This window comes from Castanea sativa, chromosome 2 (assembly GCF_040712315.1).
Source record: "Castanea sativa cultivar Marrone di Chiusa Pesio chromosome 2, ASM4071231v1".
NCBI lineage: Eukaryota > Viridiplantae > Streptophyta > Magnoliopsida > Fagales > Fagaceae > Castanea > Castanea sativa.
In genome coordinates, this window is record NC_134014.1 from 34469286 (window position 1) to 34490060 (window position 20775).

At 32.9% G+C, this 20775-nt stretch overlaps 2 protein-coding genes across 2 annotated transcripts; one reads left to right on the plus strand and one right to left on the minus strand.

The window, feature by feature from the left end:
- The first annotated feature begins 843 nt into the window (after nucleotides 1-843).
- LOC142624662 (peptidyl-prolyl cis-trans isomerase Pin1) lies at nucleotides 844-3761 on the plus strand. Its single transcript, XM_075798329.1, has 2 exons — nucleotides 844-1345; nucleotides 3370-3761. The coding sequence occupies exons 1-2, from the start codon at nucleotides 1087-1089 to the stop codon at nucleotides 3492-3494; spliced, it is 384 nt and encodes a 127-aa protein (XP_075654444.1). The 5' UTR covers nucleotides 844-1086; the 3' UTR covers nucleotides 3495-3761.
- Nucleotides 3762-12308: 8547 nt separating this feature from the next.
- LOC142624624 (zinc finger CCCH domain-containing protein 6-like) lies at nucleotides 12309-19109 on the minus strand. Its single transcript, XM_075798274.1, has 4 exons — nucleotides 18730-19109; nucleotides 13973-14176; nucleotides 13698-13822; nucleotides 12309-13593 (listed from the first exon to the last, which is right to left on the minus strand). The coding sequence occupies exons 1-4, from the start codon at nucleotides 18787-18789 to the stop codon at nucleotides 12531-12533; spliced, it is 1452 nt and encodes a 483-aa protein (XP_075654389.1). The 5' UTR covers nucleotides 18790-19109; the 3' UTR covers nucleotides 12309-12530.
- Nucleotides 19110-20775: the final 1666 nt, after the last annotated feature.

Consider the following 20775-nt stretch of genomic DNA (forward strand, 5'->3'; position numbering starts at 1 on the left):
ATGGCTGCTGGCTTGTAACTGCCTACATCTCCTTGAAACAATGTTGAACATATGAAATGACGACTCTCTCTCTCTCTCCCCCCATGTAATATAATTGAAGTTTTTTTAGAAGGATAATATAATTAAAATTGATTCCTTGTATAGCATCCATAATAAGTATAATACAAGGAACATAACATAATTTTTTTTATTTTATAAAAAAGAATATTAAAATGGAGTGCATATAATTTTTACGGAATGAATGGGAACAATTGTAGTCAAAACCCATTTTGGGAGGGTAAAGGATAAGTTAATACAGTTAGATTTTTGGGTGTATTTTTTTTTTTTGGTTATACATATTTAACTCTTATCGTTTTTATTTTCTTGAGAAAATTTACCTCTTATCCTATTTTAGATAATCTTGCATCTCTACTCTATTTCAAGTTAAATTTTTTTTTTTTAAAATGGGTAGATATGATATATTATCTTATAAATGGGTTAGAATATATTTCATAAATGGCTTTTGTCCCACATCGGGTGCGTGAGTCTGTACGTATATGTTTATCGTTAGCTCTGCACAACTAACAATTGCATATGGTTTTAGTAGTGGCGTGTTATTAATAATATAAAAAAAATTAAAACTTGTAATAAAGGAGTGCCATGATTTAAGAATTAATAGTAATCTATCAACTTAGCAACAATTATGAAATTTATTGTAATATGGAGTATATTGAGTGTGAGTAGGATTACTATATTGCTATATGCCAGGAATTGCAAACGATCTAGACCATCAGTGTTGCGGTTCCATGTGGGCCAAAGAGCCCAGATCCAGTATACTTAGAACACAAAAAAACTCTTCACCTTTATAAAAAGGGCACAAGTTGTAAGACCAAGCTCCTAGTAGAACCACTGCGCCTGCGCAGGCAAGACTAACCTCATCTCATCGAAACCTCAGATAACACAAAACCCTTCAGCTCGCGATCTTCAACCGACTCTGCCAAAATAGATTCCTCCGATCGCAAGCGAAAGAAAACCTCGTCGTCGAGAGACAGAGACAAGGACAAGGACAAGGACAAAGACAAGCACAAGCAAAAGAAGAAGACGAGAATGTCGTCCTCGAAAACGACAACGACAACGACGACCGGTCAGGTTAGAGCATCGCACATACTGATCAAACACCAAGGCTCTCGAAGAAAGGCTTCGTGGAAAGATCCAGAAGGCCGTGTTATCATGAACACCACCAGAGATAGCGCCGTGTCTCAGCTCAAATCCATCCGCGACGACATCGTTTCGGGCAAAGCCAAGTTCGACGACATCGCCACTCGCTTGTCCGATTGCAGCTCCGCCAAGCGCGGCGGCGATCTTGGTCAGTTTTTACTTTTCCTTTTTTTTTCAGATCTTGAATGTTATCGTTGGAAGGAATTGAAGTGGATGTGTTTGTTTGGTTCTGAATTATATTGTTGTTTTTTATGTTAAGGTTAAGGGTTAGATGAATACGGCTATGTTTGGTAGTAGAGAAAATTAAAACAATTTTCACTTGTGTTAATTACAATAAGTTAAAGATAATTTCTTGAAATGCTTGCTCAAGCTAGGTAAAGTAGAGTACTCGTGATTCATATGCGAAACAAACAAAGGGGGCGGAACTTTGGTAAAAGATATAAGTGGAAAACTAAGAAAAGAGCAAAAGAAAAAGTGATTTTTTTTTTTTTTTTTTGGTTCTTTCATATTAATATGGATAAACTAAGAGCAGAAATAAATGTTGCAAGTGATAAAATTTGACAAATATTGGGAAGAATTGTAAATGCGGTGCTGTGAAATTATGTTGTTCTTCTTATTTTTATGCAAATTGTGTTAAATGTTATCAGTAATATCATGTGACAGTCATTCATTCTGCTTTATGTTTCTAAAACCTTGTATTTCATGTGTTGTGTGAATTGTATCACACATATCTTGAACCAATGGTGTGTTGTAACTATCACCAGCGGAGATTGGGGATTTAAATTTTCTCAATTGAACTGCCCCCTACACATGCACATGTGCATGTACATTTTAGTTTGCTGAAATTTTCTCAATTGAACTGCCCCCAACACGCGCACATGCACTTATATTTTAGTTTGCTGAAATTTATTCAATTGAACTGCCCCAACACGCACATGTGCACGTGCACGTGCATTTTAGTTTGCACAATTTATTGTCCGATCTTGACCTGATTTCCTTATTTGCTCAGTTTCATTGTCTTATCACTTGTTTAGAACTTTATTTAATAGAACGTTACACTTGCACCCACTAGGGCCTCGCCATGCACCCATTCTTTGGGAAGAGTTGTCCTTTGAGCTAATGCTCATTGGCAATTCGAACTTAAAAATGGAAAACATGCCTTTTCAGTTGTTTAGATCTATGTTCTACATATTTTTTAAGGTACTGATTATTTGTTTCAAATACTTAGGCGCCTTACGTTCTGATTGATTTCAATATGACTTCTCTTTCAATTTCATCCATCAAAATTTATTTCAATCTGGCAATCTAGATAAGGGTTTTTGGTTTTACTTTTTACTAAAACTCATTTTTTCCAGCACTTTTCTGTAACTTTCCTATTATGATATAATCTATTTTGTTTAGATCATTCATTCTTCCCTTTTTCCTGGGGGATTTTGTGAAATATCTGCCTTGTCAATCTGTACAAATAGTATTCTTTATGGTAAGTAAATTTGTAGTAACAATAATATTATCTCTAATGCTGTGGCAACTTCCATTTCGGACTTTTTTTGTGGGTGGGGGGGTTTATTATTTGAGAATTGAGATAGAACCTCACTATCATGTCATTGCCCCAAGTACAAAGATAGTAGTTTCTCATCTTCCTTTTTCTCCATTTCCTCCTATGCTTGTAAATGGGTTTCTTTTCCATTAATTGGTGATGTTAGAATCTGGGGCAATCAGAATTTCATTTACGCAAACAGGCAATTACAAATATCCACATAACACACAAAGTTTAACGTGGTTAGGCCATCTCCATGACTACATCTATGAGCAATAGCAAGCAAAATCCATTATAAATAGTATAGATTACAATTTCAAACCTAATAACCTAGGAAATCTCACAAACACAAAGACACTCAAAACTTTCACAAACTCAGTCCAACTCAAATCCTGTTACACCCAAAACAAACATGAAATACCTACTAACAAGTTTGCTCGCAAGGCATATTCCTTTTCTGACTGCAAGGACTTTTGTGCATGCCCATGAAGTATCTTCCTACTTATCTTTTTCAGTCTCTTTGACATAATTTTGATTTTTACATACTACTTTTGGAGCTTGTCTGATATCAGAATTGGACACCATCACAACTTATACTGGTCTAAACAAATCTATATTTTAAATATTTGCTGCAGGTCCTTTCGGCAGGGGCCAGATGCAGAAGCCTTTTGAAGAAGCAACTTATGCTCTCAAGATTGGTGAGATAAGTGACATTGTGGATACTGACAGTGGAGTCCACATTATCATGAGAACTGGTTGACCATTTATGGAGAAACTGTTGGGTATATTTGAACATTAATTAGTGTGCTGAGCGAACAGATTTATGTATCTTTCTCAAATATAATTTGCTCCTTGTCAGAGCAACACAACCCTCGCATGAATCATTGATGATTTGGTACTAAAAAGATTGGTCTGACCAATGTGTTTATGTTGTTTCTTATAAAACAATAATTATTTCAAGTTCTTGGTTGGGATGTTATGAACTTATGGTTGTCCTAATGATGAAAGTTTTCGGTTTGATTTCTCATTCTTTGTGTGTCTATGTCCATTTCATTCATTTGAAGATTAATTAGTGCTGCATAATTGAGTAATTCTGAGAGCTTGACTTCCACTTAGTCTTGGGTCTTTTGAATGCTGATATACACACACACACACACTTGTGATAGAATTTTGATCTATAGTGTTTGCTCTATAATGATTGTGTATGTATATACACACGCACACTCGTGATAGAATTTTGATCTATAGTGTTTGCTCTATAACAGGAATTCATAGGTCTTTTAAGTACTTGAAGCTGAGTGCATGGGACTATAATAAATTGTTTTGGATTCGTAAGTACACGAAATAGGTGTAGAAGATATTGATGGCTACGACCTACAAGTCTAAAAATGTATATCTTAGAAATATTAGTTGATTTTTATTTTGTCTTTTTTTAATTTTTAATTTTTAAAGAATAAAGTTTGACTATAAATTTGGTTGTAGTCTTAACCTACAACTAACAATAAAAAGATAGATATATATAACTATCATACTCATTTGGCATACTAAATTACATGTAGGCAATTGTATGTAATCATATTAAGTCATGTCATGTGGATTGAACATAATAAGGATACATTATCTTTTTATTTTTGGTTGTAGTTTTTAAGGTTATAACTAAATTTGTAGTTAAATTTTGTCCATATAATTGGGCGTGATTGTATTGATTAGCAATTGTTTGAATTTTTTTTTATTTGATAAACACACACACACATATATATAGGAGAAAGGGGACGGGATAAAGAAATACACTCAAACGTCAACACCAAAACTGCATACAGCAATTGTTTGAATATTATAAACTTAAATGTCAAACTTGAGAGTTTCAACATTGTTTGAATATTATAAACTTACGCTCTGTTTGTTTCAATAATAATGTTTTCTAGAAAATGAGTCATTTTCTAAAAAGCATTTTCTATAAAACTATCTCATTTTCCAATGTTTGGTAGCAACTTTAAATAAGTTGAAAAACAACTTCTTAACTTCCCTTATTTAGCTTACTGTGAGATAGAATTGTTTTCCAAAAAAATTTAATGGAAAACAATCTCTAAAAATAAGCCATACTTTTTATATTGACCAAATATAGTTTTTCTTTGACTCATATTTTTTTATGTTACCAAACATTGGAAAATAAGGAAAACTATCTTTACACAAAGTTTTCCATTGAAACAAACGGAGCGTAAACGTCAAACTTGAGAATTTCAACATACGCATGCATAAATAAAAACCACAACATAAATAAATAAAAGTTACTAAAAAATACAAATTAATTTTCCAAAATGTAAATGTCCTGTCATTAGTCATGTATGTTTTATTTGATCTATTTTTCGGGGGGTAAACTACACCACCTTACTTTGAGGTTTTACAAAGTTATACTCCACCCAAATGATACATAAAATAACACTTCTTCTTGAGGCTTGTATAAATGCAACAACTGAGTCCAAACCCTTTTAAACTGTTATTTTATTTTTTTTTTTTTTTTATAAATTTTTAGAAAAGATTCTTATCCAAACTATGGACAAAATGAAACTCTCCTCCCTTAAGTTTATTAAGTAGAATATTTCATTAATGAAAACTAAACAATTAGATTTATACAAACCTCAAGGGAGGGGGCAGGGAAGGGGGTGTCATTTCATAAACCTCAATGAAGGTTGGTGTAAATTACCTTTTTTATTTTTATTATTATAAAAATAAAATAAAATAGCAAGTTACATAGATGGGCATTGAGCCTATATCCTTACCCTCTATCGTGCTTTTTTCAAGGAGAGGAAGTTCCATTTGAATTAGAACTCATTTGCATATTAGTTCATTCTTTTTTTGTAGATGATTTGGAATCTTATCAAGAGAGGGTCCTTTGTACTCACCCCAATGAGTAAACTCTGGATTCACGACCCTATTTTTCATATTAGGCATAATGCATTTCTACCCAACTCACACCTCTAATGGGTAATTGTAAGAAAAATTAATAGTAAAGGTCTTATTATTGGGACTTTACAATGAACGTAAGTCTTTTAAGAGAAAATCACGTTAATTCATTAGGTTCTCTCTCTCTCCTATTTCCTATTTTGGAGAGAGAAAAATAACATTGCGTAATGTTTGTGGTTATGATTAATATGAGGATTGTAAAGACCAACTTGCCAACAAACTATATATAAACTTTAGTGTTGACATTGCAAAAATAAGAACTGCAAGACCTATAAAAAAAAAAAAAAACTGCAAGGACTTTATTGACAGTAAGAGTCTAATTGGTTGGAGTGAAAATAATGAGGAGAGAAAATGGAGAAAATGAGCATTTTGTTGGAAAGGGAAAGACAGAGAAAATGGTGGGACCTTATAGTTCTCTCTAGGCCCACTAAATTTCAGCCCCCATTTTGGAGAGAAAATAGGAGAGAAGAGAGGGGTTGATGATAATTACCATTTTGCCCCCACTTCTTCCCTCACTATTTAACGTTAACTCTCGCCTTTTTTTCCCCCTTTCTTTTTTCCCCAGTGACTTCTAGCCTTACAACTATCCACAAAAACTTCAAGAAAGTTCTGATGGGACAAATATCAACAAGATTAGTTATTTGATCAACAAGTGTAAGGTTAAGATAAGAGAAGGAGTATAAAAGAGAAAGGATTCCATTATAGAAGGGATTATCTGAAAACAAAAAGGAACTATTTGTAACCAAGGACTCTAAATATTTGTAGAATTCTGAGAGGGAAATATATATGAACAGGCCTTCCTCAAGCTTGACCGATGAATGTTTTTCTCTTCAAATTGTACTTCACAATTACTTCAATACTAAACCAATTCACTGTGATTCACATTTAACTCACTAAGTCTTCATTTATTAAACCCACTATCTATTAAATTTATTGTTATGGACTTGTTGGGCCATTGTTCATACCTTTTGGGCCTTGGGAGTAGCTCCCCCAGTGTGTGATTCTAGAAGTTCGAGGAGGCTAGAATTTTGTTTACATTGGAGCACCATGGCTTCGGGGATATTGGAAGGCTCCTGACTATTGCTTACTTGCGCAGAGGGTAGGTGAGAGAAGGTAGTGAGTGGAGACTCTGGGAGGTTAGGCTGGTCAAATACTTCAAAATCCTTGTCGGAATCCTCGTCGGAATCTACTACTTCTATTACTTTGGTTTCTTCTTCGGGGGCTGGATTTGAAGAAGCCACTTCTTCCTTGGAAGCTCATTGGGTAGGTAGTTCAACTGGATGAGTACCCATGGGGGGAGGACCGCTAAGGAAACCAAGTATGATGATATTGATTTGGTGTAGTCGAGGATCTTTCTCCTTTATGACGTATTTGGGGGACTGAAAGCTTGTGGATATCGGCTTGTACCCGAGGATAACGTGAGCGGCCCGTAATTCTCCGTCTGTATGGAGAAAGATCTTAAACTTAAGGATCCTTGTCAGATCAGGTTCATTGACGAAATCGAAGTTAGGGGTTGTGAAGTTTTTATCTACAAAAGTCCCAAAAACATAAGTATCTTTAGAAAGGAAGTTTGTTAAAAACATAAAAAATAAAAATAAAAACCAGTTTTCAGATTACAAGAGGAGAAATAAGAGACTATGAGCTTAAAATGTTCATGGTTAAAACAGGGAACCTAAACCTAAGTACCCCACCTAGTTTCCCCTCTCGTATCGGGCAATGAAGTCCATCATGCCATTCACTCGAGATAATTAGAAAATCTTGGTCCATGTCCTTGTTAGATTCGGGGAGACACGAGATGAGTCTAACTTCAGGGACCCTAGTCTTAAGATAGTACCCCGTACTCTTAAGGAGCAAGCAGTTATACACCCAATTAATATCGTGATGGGTGAGGTTTACACCCATTTTTTCATTGAGGGCGTCTATACTACCTAATGTCCTAAATACGTTTGGGGAACATTGGGTTGGGCAAAGTCTATGGGCAATTAAGAAATCCCTAGTTACTCTACCCATAGGGATCCTTATCCCTCCCTCTATAAAGGCAATCATAGGGATCACCATTCTCCTTGAAGGCAATTCCGAATAGAAACCCCAGCTGGTATGTTATATCAGGCCTTAAAGTTCTCTATGCCCTCAAGGGTATCTACCAAGCTAGCAAATCTACCCATTTAGGAAGTGAGCAAGGGGTGTTAGAAGAATAAAGTGAAAAATAAAAGGGCCGAGGAAGAAAGGGTCCTAACAATCAGTAGGTAGACTAAATGTTACTTACAAAAATATAAGAAAAGAGCACCTCAAACTGTTTCTTGAGAGTTGAAGATTCAAAAAGTGGGGAATTTGGATTCTTCGAGCATTTTATATAGAATGAGAGAGTGAACGGGAAAGTTCTTGCTCGAATCCCTATGGAAAACCTCTATTGTAAGATTTTCATCATACAGTAGAACGTGGGGGACAAGGTGTCGTGCGAAGTAATTGCTGAAGCGTCCCAGATGTCGAAGCGTCAGAAGCGTGCCCATTGCAGGTGAAAAGACACTCACATTGGAGGAAATGTCATAAGCGTAGGAAGTAGAAAAATTGAAACTCCATTTTTCTTGAGGGAAAGAAAGAACAAAATTTCGAGGGGCTATTGTGGGGATAAGAGGCCCAAATAAGGATATTAGGCCGTGGGCCACGCTCGAGAACGCCAAAGAGCTCGAGGACGCCAAAGAGCTCGAGGACGCCAAAGAGCTCGAGGACAAACAAGTATTAATAAAGGCAAGTAGATTATTGGGCCAAGGACGAGGGCTAGTCACAACAAACAAGTGATGTTGTTTGAGAAGTCAAACTTTCTCGGGAAATAGAGTGGAAGCCTGAAGTCTGACCACTCAACAAGTACTAGGCAGTGGACAACCATACTTGGGAGGAGGATAAGATTTGGAGAGAGGTGAGTCAACAGAAAATTGAGAAATATCTGGAAAGAAAGTTGCTACCACTACATTGAATGCTTTGCACCTAACAAACTAGTCGCATTAATGTGAAGATGATGTCTGAACAGTGTCTTCTAGCCTTACAGCTACTCACAAAGGTTTCAAGAAGGTTCTGATGGGATAAGTATCAAGAAGATTAGTTATTTGATCAACAAGTGGAAGACTAAGATGAGAGAAGGAGAATGAGTATAAAAAAAAAAAAAAAGATTCCATTACAAAAGGGATCATCTGAAAACAAAAAGGAACTATTTGTAACTAATGACTCTAAATATTTGTAGAATTCTGAGAGAGGGATATATAAGAACAGACCTTCCTCGGACTTGACCGATAAGTGTTTTTCTCTTCAAATTGTACTTCACAATTACTTCAATACTAAACCAATTCATTGTGATTCACATTTAACTCACTAAGTCTTCATTTATTAAACCCACTCTCTATCAAATTTATTGTTGTAGACTTGTTGGGCTATTGTTCATACCCAACTCCAGTTTTTTATTCCCTAATAAAATATTTATATAAAAAATTATTTAATAGGCACATGAGAGTAAATTTCTACAAACAATATTTTCTATCCCATTTCCATTTTCTATCCTTTCATATTTTTTTTTTCATCCTTTCAACTAAACAGATCCTAAGGCTAAATTTAGGGGGACCCAAATGGAGTTTAGCCAACGTAAAATTAATTTGTCTAATCCCACTTCCAATACACATGAAAGTGTCCACATCTAAAAACTAGTGTGTAAATAGGAAATTAACTTGTCCGTTCATATTTAAAATAGAAGAAATATATATAAATAAAAAGAAGATACCATTCCAACAACCTAGATTCATTGATTCATTCCTTATACTAAAATGCATAACATTTTATCTGAGAAGCATGCGCACCCCAAAATGCCTTTGATTTTAGAAATAATTTTATAGATTTTACTTATTTTAAGAAGTTAAAGGTAAATATGTTACTTTATTAATAAAATAAAGGGTAAAATACTATTTAGGTTACTAAATTTTATCAAAAATTTATTTTTTGTTTCTAGACTTTAAAAAGTTATTTTTTCATTTTTTTTTTTAGTATTTTAGAGACAAAAATATTGATGAAAAAAGTGAATTTTTTTTTATAAATAGTTTAAGGACAAAAAACAATTTTTTGGTAAAGTTTAAAGACAAAAAGTAAAACATTTTCAATAATTCTTGGACAAAAAATGAACATTTAAATAATTTAGGAATGGAAAACAAACTTTTTTAAAGTTTAGGGATGAAAAACAAATTTTTAGTAAAGTTTAAGGACAAAAACAGCATTTTACCCAATAATAAAAATTCCAAGTCTAATTGATTCTTATAAATTCCAAGCATTTATGCAATCCTGAGTTCGATTCTTATCTCTTCCATTCTGTTGAGCCTCACTTATTAAAAGGGAGTTTGAGCCCACACATAAACAAGAGTGTTATAATTATTGTTAATTGATTAAACTTACAATTTTTTAAGAATTTAATTTTTTGAGACAATCGGTAATTTAATTATATATAAATTTTTAGGCAGCAAGATGGTCTTGTGACCATCTGAAATATATGCGGAGCCGCGGCTGGGCCAATCTAGTTAGCATATAAAGAATTTTGCCCCTCACATTTCCTTTCATCTCGATTTTGCCACTACCATATATCATAAACCAGGAAACCTTTTTTTCTTTTTTAAGTTTATGGGAAGGAAACCTCTCTTCTGTTAATGAAAAGCAACCATATGTATTATATCCGTAACTACGTCATATAAAAAAATAAAAAATAAAAACTACATAGCACGTTTTCCTCATTTTACAACTAAAAATTATGTTTCATGAGTCCCGCTTAAGACTCAAAGTTTTGTGCTTTTGATATGTTTTCATGCATTGCTATCATGCTACATAATATTTATAAAAATAAATTTTTTGCTACTGATGTTTAGTTGTAACTCTCTTTTGAGAGGGGGGAGTTGTAATTTTTGTTTAGGCACGCCACTAAGTCTCTTTATTGTTTACCATTGACAATTGCCCAACTTAACGATTGTGGAAAAATTTATGAAAAAATAAATGTAATTATGGACTTACTGTTGTTGAAGAGATAGATTATGAATGGTAAGAGAAAAAGTAATAAATTCATAAATGTTAATTGTGTTTACGACTTACAATCAATGTTATGATCCGAGATAATGTACTAGATAAATTGTTATTTAAATTAGAAGTACTTATATAGGCTTAGTGATAGATTTTTATCAGAATAAGGTAGAGTAACAGATTAGCATAGTTAATTGCTTTTATTCAAATTGATCCCTAAAATAATAGATAGGTTTAGTTCTTGTGTTTTAGTATTTGTTGATGAGGTTATCTCATGTTTAGCTATTTATGTATGTTAAATGCATCCATGAGAATTAAGAAGAAAATCAACAAAAAATGTCTATTTCCTTTCTCAAGTTAAAGAGATTGGTCATCTTGAATTGACTATCTTTTATATTCAGCAAATTATCCCAATTCACAACATTACCATTTCAGCAATTGTGAATTTTGTTGAAAAAATATAGTGTAAATAGCATTATTATTCAAAGCAGAGGTGTGAGAGCTTATGAACATACTATCTCTCCAATTAGTGGCTACAACATAATCATAATTTTTTAAAAGAAGCCTACTTATTTATATTCTTTTATTTAGTAAACAAGTCTGTCTAACGACTATTAAACAAACAAATCTTATATATAATAATGTGTTCATGAGCAAGCTCGAACTCATGAGAAATCAATTTAATTATACATAATATTATATTTTTATGTATAATTGTCTAGAAATATATTTATATAGACTTAAAATTGTAAGGTGCAAATTTGTAAATAAGTTCACCTAATCAAATTATTAAAATTCATAAACAATTTATTATTAATTTAAATTCAGAATTTTTTACATAAGTAAAAAAATTTAGTCATGATTTTATTATATATAAAAAGAATAAATTAATACAATAACTCGTGAACAAACTCGAGCTTGCTCGATTAGAAAATGAACAAAGTTTGAACATGCAATATTGTATAATGAGGCAAACACTATTACATTAATTTATTTTTTAAAAATGAAATGACTTACTTAAATTTTACGTACATTAATCTCTTCATTTGGTTGTTATTTAATTATTAATGGATTATTTTGTTTTATTTTATTTTAATGATACGAAATATTTACTTTAAGTGAATTGAAATTATAGAAAAATATGACAATTCCATTAATGTATAATTATTTATTAACTATGATTAATTTTTTCTAAGATAAGTTTTACTTTTAATTTTGCTTCTTAAATTGAAATCCGCGTTCCTTCACTACTCCTAGGCTGCAGATAAGAAGCATGTATTCTTCCACCGAAGGCACTGGAGTCAGTGATCACTAGTGGAGGCTCTCTCTCTCCACTTCCCTTCGAATTTTCATTTGTTCCAAACAGCCCAAGCCTGGCATGATGTACGCTTTTCAAGGGTTCCCATATTTAAAAACACAATATAATAATAATAATAATAATAATAATAATAATAATAATAATAATAAAATAAATAAATAAATGCTTAATACTAGAATATATAATATAAAGTTAGAAGAAGTTGATCAATTAATTGAATTCAACAAAGTTAAAAGTTAGAGAATTGAATTGAAAAAAATAATAATAATTAAGAGATTTATTAAAATTTTCAAAATTCTATCCAATTAAAAAAAAAATTCTTTCAAAATCAAATATCGGTTGCTTCCCTAAGTTATACGTGAAACCATCAAATAGCCCACTCTATCCTCACAATCTGTTCTAAGGAAATTGTATTTACAGGCCCAAAACACCGGTGAACAACAGTCTCAGCAGTTGGTAGAAGAATCTGGGTTATATCCTCCCAGTGATTTCCCCACTTAGTCTCATTCTCTTTGTACTCTGGGCATCTAGAATGCCACCAGAGCGCCACATATCATGCTTGTAAGGACATTTATTACCATTTCGACATCCTTTTTGGCTATTAAAATACACACAAGGTTTTTGATTCTTGGCTTTCAATTCTCCATGTTTAATATTTTGTACCAGTTTCAAGTCTTGGAAGTGATTATGACCATTTTGAGCATGAATAGGTTCCTGAGTTTGCTTTTCTCCACCATGTTGCCTAATGAGGTTCTTATAGTAGTTGGCATCCTTAACAGGTTGAGCTTCCTTGACCATGAAAGTAGAAGATATTGAAGTGGTAATTGGTTTGGTAGATAATGCATTTAAAGTGGGCCGCATCTGATTTGTTACAGCATAAGGTTTTCCATTTGCCGGGGTGATCGATAAGCCTAGGTTGGTTTCAGAGCAGGACAGGGGAACTGATGAAGTGACTTGCTTCATTCCATTGGGGATACAAGGCCTTTGTATTTCAGGTTTTGAGACTGATGACATGTGAAACAATGGAGTCGAGGGCTTTGGCGCAGACATTGGTGGAGTTCCTGTGTTGGTAGTGGGTGCACTTACTATATTGACAGGTGCAATTACTGTATTAGAAGTTGCACCAACTATATTTCCGAGTGCACTTACTGAATTTCCTGGCGGCTGGTGATCATTAATCAATTTCTGGATCATTTTTGGATCGCTAAGGATTTTAATGAGCAAGTCTGTATCAATCAAGCTTCCCTGCTGGTTGCTTTTCATGATTGTGGCAATCATGTCTGCACCTACACTAGGTAAGATTTCAAGTGCAGGTTTTTCAGTGGAAGGAGCATCTAGAGAAGAGGATTTTGGAGTGTTTATAGTTCCAGATGCTGATAGATTTTGGGGCAATGCCATTGGCTGTGAGCAAACAGGGTTATTCATGGGTACTGTCAAATCAGAAGGGGACTCTTCTTCAATAGGGGTGATGGGGACTAGAGGAGTGAGGCTATCATCATAATGTTCATTTTCTATGTTCAAAGAAACTGAGGGACTGCAAAGAAAAAAAAAAGAATAATAGAAGAAGAGCGTCAAACTCAGCTATAGAAAGGATAAATGCAAATACAGAAAGTTGCAGAGATAAGAAGGAAGCTTAACCTAGGAGGAGTGGCCGAAAGTCTTGGATAAACTGCTTCAAGCACTCTCATCTCCCTTAACTTTTCAACCTCTACCTCTGTGCTTTCTTCACCAGCCACGACTTGCCAGTTACAACTCATAACAAACTGTTCACATAAGAGTAAAGGAAGGCATACATCAATGCAGATTCAAAACCAAAATTACATTAAGAATTTGACATGTGAATAACAGGCCAACTTTTGCAGGACATTAAGAATTTTGATGGCATGGACGCTAACAATCTGACATAAACCTACCTTGGCAGGGCATTTCCATTTAATCTGAGGGATGTGAAGAAGTTCTTTCTTCAAATTACTTTCAGGACAGCCTTCAAACCCAGGTGGCAAATCATTAGATTCAATAGCATTAGAATGCAACATCCATGATGTCTTTGCTTGAAGATGATCTTGATATTTCAGGCCAACTTTTGCAGGACAATCCTCAGATGAAAAGAGCTTTATCTATTTAAAACCGTGAATTAGTATAGCAAGAACTAAATATTATTCAGCATATTATAAATTATACATTACTGAGCAAGATCTTCAACAAAAATTCAAATGAAACTGCCACAATAAAAGACAGCAACAAGACCGCATACAGAAGGATTAGGATAAAGAATATTTGGTTCCTTCTGCAGTTTTATTGATGATTTGATCCATAATAAAATACTCCCCAGTGCCAAGCAAGCATAAAAGAGAAATACAAGTCATAAGACTTCGGCAAGGAGTGTCAATAACTTCCAGTCCACGGGATGCATACCATCCCTGCATTGTTCAATAGCAGTTACCATCTCTTTTTCTCAATGAGAAGTGGAGTTCTCTGGCAAGACAATTCAAAAACACCTCAATCCACTACATCATAGAAAAAGAAGGATCAAAAGGGACTCTAGGGAAGCATTCGACTTCAAAAGAAGTCCCTATAGAGGAATTCATGATGCATCAATCCTCTGCCACAAACTGACAAATGGACCAACACAGTAGGAAGGGAAAAGAAAAGGGAAGGCAACAAACATCTGTAAAGCATCTACCGAGCTTCACAACAATTACTTGGTTCTGAAAATTTTCTAACCCAATTTCAACATTCAAGTAGCATTAGGGCCTAAATGGTGGTAAAGAAACATACTTAATAGTCCAAAAGCCAAGGTAATGAGAAAATTCTGTCCATTTCTGCATCTACCGAGCTACTACTTCCATTTTTACTTCAGAAGCTTCCTATTAGATTGAACATAGGATGCCATATCCATTACTTGGTTCTGAAAACTTTCTAACCCAATTTCAACATTCAAGTAGCATTAGGGCCTAAATAGTGGTAAAGAAACATACTTAATAGTCCAAAAGCCAAGGTAATGAGAAAATTCTGTCCATTTCTGCATCTACCGAGCTACTTAATAGTCCAAAAGCCAAGTGATTAAATTCATTAAGACCATCTGAATCTTTATCACAAGATTTAATGATTTATCACTTGCCCATCCTTTGCATGTCCTCACCTAACTAGCCACCAACTTTGTAATTAATTTTTTTATCTATCACAAAAATGTGAAATCACATTTAAAAACAGGACTCACTTTCCATCATTCTGATCCATAAATGATCTTTTCAAACCCTTTTGTAATTTCTCCTACAATTCCATAAACTATAAATCTTCAACCTACTGTCACTCTACAAGATCATGCATTGAGATTGAAAATAATTATTCAGAAAAACACTCTAGTCAGCCGTAAACAGTGAGGTTGTGTGTTCAAGACCCACTTGGTGGGTGTAGCTAACCAAACAAATAATCAACAAACCGAATGTCCATTAACTACTCATATAAAATGAGATGCGAACGTAATTGCATGGCAATACAATTGAAAACATAATGTAAAAGCCTAACACAAAATTTAATGCATTACTCATTATCATAGGAGTTTCCTTCTTTCACCAACCTCAAACATCAACAGAAATGATTTTAAAACTATTTTCACAGAAAGTTGCCTAAGATTAACATTTGCAAAACAGGAAACTTGTACAGTTCCGATCAATGGAGATGGCTTCTACCAACAGACAATTAAGTGAATAATATCATTCCTAATTTTATCTTTTTCCAAGTGTCAGGGTTCACTCTTTCAGTTGAAATTGAAGGCAACTTGCGTGGCAATTTAAAAAAATCCAATTACATAAAGTTATATTTAGTAAATTGCTCTCTTCTCTTCTTCTTTTTTCTTCTTAAAAAGAAAAAAAAAAATTGTGAGGGCGAGTGGAGTACTTTATTTTTTTTATTTTATTATTATTAATATTTTATTGAAGAGGAGTTAGTATTGACATTGTGACATGAGTGTCCCATTATCAATTAAATGTAAACACATGGCCAAGTTGAAGTTAATTATCCTTAAAAAAACATTATTTTTGTTTATAGGTCAATCCAACCATGTGTTTGAATTTGAATTTGATTAGAGACCCTAATAAAAAACTAAGATATTGTAATGCATACGTTTCAGGCAACAAAGTCAAAATTTTACCATTTATTTTTAAGGTAGAGGCTGAGTGATCTCAAATTAAATGAAATTGCAAATTATCATGACTTATCAACAAATTAGACTAAAGTATATTTTTGACCCTTAAAGTTTGGTGTTATTTTATTTTGGCCCTTTGCACTTCAAAATTTTCATTTTCATGAAATGCTAAAATGCAAATGAAAATTTTGGAATGTAAAATGGCCAAATAAAAAACAAAATCAAGCACAAAATGACAAAATAAATATTTTGAAATGTAAATAGTCAAAATGAAAAAGAACCCAAATTTTAATAGCAAAGAGTGTACATTGGTCAAGAAATTACGTAATTTTATGAAAAACTAATGACTGCCAAAGTTCAATATTACAGACATGGAGTACACAAATAATTACTTCATTAAGTAAATGCTATTAATTATGACGCATTAAATTTAATGTATGAATCATACCATTTTGATCCATTAACCATTTCCACCGACGTAAAACGCGGAATCTCATGGTTACTTTCGTTTTTTCCTTTACCAGAATACAAAAACGTACTTTTTTTGAAAGGAATACAAAAACGTACTTTGATTCTTAAAGATCATTGAATATTTTGATCCGTCCCCTATTATATATTCTTAAATATATTTCCTCAGAAAACAAATTCCTAAATATTGAGATTTTTTTAACTTTTGATATGAATATTGAGAAATATTAGTAAAGTCCTGAAGCCCAGTTTATTCGTACCATGAATTTATATTTGAGAAATAGTGAAACACCACCGCTTATGATTTTTGTCACGATTTTTGATATATATATATATATATACATTGATGCAATTTTTTTTTATTGGACGAATCTAGAAGTATACCATTCATAATATTATTTTATCAATAAAGACAATTCCAAGTATGAATAGAGCCATGAAAATTCTTTGGAACGACAAGCAACCCTGATATTCCTCATAAATTTAAATATAGATATATTTTATTAAAAAAATTAGGTTTGAATTGACTCGTCCATTAAATGCTTCTGTACTAGGGTTTACACGGCACGGCATATGTATTAAAATCGCCGCATGTATCTTATCCAGTGCAAAGAAAGCATTGCAAACTTCTTCTTTTTTTTTTCTTTTTTTTTTTTTGGATAAACTCAATATTTTTTTTATTAGGCAAATTCTATCAAATCCGTCAAATTACATTTTCTTCTACATCCACTCTTGCAAAATTTCTTAAAAATTAAATCTCAATAATCGTGGTATTAGTAAATTATTTAAATTACAAAATTTATAAATTAAAATTATGCATAAAATATAAACTTAAACTACAAATAGTAAATAATATCTGATTAAATAATTTTTCAGTAATAATATTTTCTAAATATTTAGAGCCTGTTTGTTACATTATCTCAAACTCACATTTTTATAATTTAATCAATTTTACACACTTTTTTACCCATACAAATTTCAAAAAATTACAAAAATATCATCTCAAACTACTCTACCAAACACCCCTTAATAACATTTATTTTATAAAAATTTTAAGTTATAACTAATTTTATAGGCGAATTTTGTCTTCTTTTTTTTTTCCTTTTTAACTCATATAAAGAATATTGACTTGACAAATTGCAAACATTGAGCTGAAGAATATTTGGGAGTTATGATTGAAGTATTAACTTTCTGTAATTCATTTTAATAAATTTACAAGTACCATTTAAAAAAAATGATTGCTTGGATTAATCATGGCACAAATGCTGGTATAAAATCACCATCCTTCATCAATATTTTGTAACAACAAAATCAATCCTCTTTTTTTTACCAATTCATCACCTATCACTATCAGGAAGCTCCAAATTTTATTAAATTTAATCAAGTGTCATAATTTTGTATTTGATTTTAAATTATTGAATTAGTAATCTTATTAAATTAATTCAATAGCAGTCCGTGACTGATCGCTGATTTAAATGAGCACCTACTTATCTCTCTCTTTCTTAAAATTTTTTTTTTTTTGGGTTAAATAGTTTTTCTAGTTTTAATTGTTATCAACATATCATTGTAATCAGATCTTCTAGAAGTATTTGCCGCATCATTAAAATAATAAAATCCATGGAAATAAAGCAATAAACTCAAAAATATTAACAGATTACAGATTCATCGTGGAAAAAGCTAGAAAAGAAAAATTATATTTATATAGATGGAAATTCAAACCGATTATAACCTAACTATACATATTTAAAATTAAAATAAATAAATAAATAACCAAAAAAAAAAAATTGGACTAAAACAATCTGATCGATGGCCTAATCCCTCAGTTTTCAACTGGAAAAGATTGAATCGCGTCCAATCGCACGTTATTTTAATAAAAATAAAATTTTATAAATTATTAAAAAATAAATAAATAACTGAGATGAACCTCTCATGCAATAAAATATAAATCATAAACATAGAGTTCAAGGGATTAGATTTTTAGCGGATAAAAAAAAAGCTTCGAGTAATTTAAGAAAATCAAAATAAAAGTTTCGATCAGAGATATTGCGGTTATACCTGACAAAGCTCAACTCCAGGAGCCCACGAAACCTTGTTCGATTTCCTCGACCGCTCCATATATTAAATCGAACAACCAGATTTACAATCGATCCGTGTAAATCTGAAATCTAAGAGTAATGTAGAACTAATCTATTTGGTTTAATTCGAAATCAAATCTGAAAACCCTAGATTTTTTTAAAGCCAAAAGAAGAAGAAGAAGAGAAAAGTGACCAATAAAGAGAAAAAGAAGAAGAGAGAGAATGATTGAGACGCAACTCTAAGTCTAATAGGAAGAGAATGGAAGAAACCCTAGATTTATACATATATTGAGCACTAATTAGCAGAGACACTATTTTCGGCGCGTCCTTTATGAGGTGGAGGTTGTGATTTGTGAATGTAGGGCTGTATATATATATATATTACTCTTTGATGATATATGTGCTGCGCTGGCGTATCAATTGTGGATGGCTTTGCTTACGCTGCCGTTTCGCTGCTTTTAGACCTTTCTAGTTTTTAATTGCTTTATGAGTGGATTGTGTCGTATCCTATCCTATGCAGTTTTGTATACCGTACCAACCTGTGTCGGCTATTATTACTATTATTTTTTAAATAAATAAATTTCTTTTTTCTTGCTTTTTTTTTAATTTTTTTTTATTAGAGTATGCTTAGGGCAATATATATATATATTTTTTTTTATGTATGCGAAAAATTTTAAATTCTTTATTCAATTATAAGAAATTTTACCAGTTGAACTAACTAATCTCACTTTTCTTGCTAATAAGTGAAAGTGATTTATTTACACCACTCTACTTAGTTATGGAGAATGATGGTCTTTTAGCCTACGTTATAGGTTAATAATATCATACTATAAAATAAATAAATAAATTATAGGATTTGTGATTATATCAAGTAGTTCTCCTTCTAATTTTTTATATAAAAAATAGAAAATGTATATTTTGTTAGTAATATGTTATTAAACTATCTTAAATACTATAATATAATAAGATAGTTCAATTTAACTTAAATAGTTCCTTCTAAAAAAAAAGTTTGACTCAAATTCTATTGATTTGATTAATTCTTGCATCAGTATCGTTTCTTTTTCAATTCTGATTAATGGAGTACCCCATGGTTTAATCCACCCCCAACGAGGTCTCCAGCAAGGGGACCTGTTATCACCTTATCTTTTCCTTTTGTGCACAGATGGGCTACACGCTCTTATACAGCAAGCTGCGAACAATGGAGCAATCATTGGTGTATCCTTATGCCGAGAGGGACCCAAGGTGACCCACTTATTTTTCACAGACGATAGGTTGTTGTTTTGTAGAGCAAACAACCACGAATGCTCTGCTATTTTGGAATTGCTGGAAAAGTGTGAAAAGGCATCGGGGCAGCAAATCAATCATGCAAAAACTCAGCTCTTCTTTAGTTCCAACACAGGGCTGCAGGTCCAAAATTCTATAAAAGACAGATTGGGGGTGACAGACTCTCATCAGATCAAAAAATATCTAGGACTACCATCCTTTGTGGGAAGAGGGAAGAAACAAAGCTTTAGCTACATTCGTGAAAAAGGTTTGGCAAAAAATTCAGGGATGGAAGGAGAAACTATTATCACAAGCAGGCAGAGAGGTATTGATCAAATCAATCTTGCAAGCCATGCCCACCTTTGGTATTGATCAAAAGTTTGTCCCACATCAGCCTCCAACGCTAGTCCATTGGTGCCCACCCCCTAATTTCTGGTGTAAAGCTAACTTTGATGGTGCCATCTTTCAAGAGATAGGAGCAGCAGGTATAGGGGTAGTTATCAGGGATCACGAAGGTAAAGTAATTGGAGCACTTTCGGAAAGAATTGCTTTATCCCTATCAGTGGAAGACGTTGAGGCTCTAGCATGTAGGAGGGCTATCTTGTTTGCAAAGGATTTCAGTCTTCAGACCATGGTATTTGAAGGAGATTCTGAAACCATAATAAACTCACTCAACTTAGATGAAGAGTGTATGGCTACCTTTGGCCATCTGATTGAGGACTCTTGGCACTTGGCGACTAGTTTCCAAGCTGTTACATTCTCA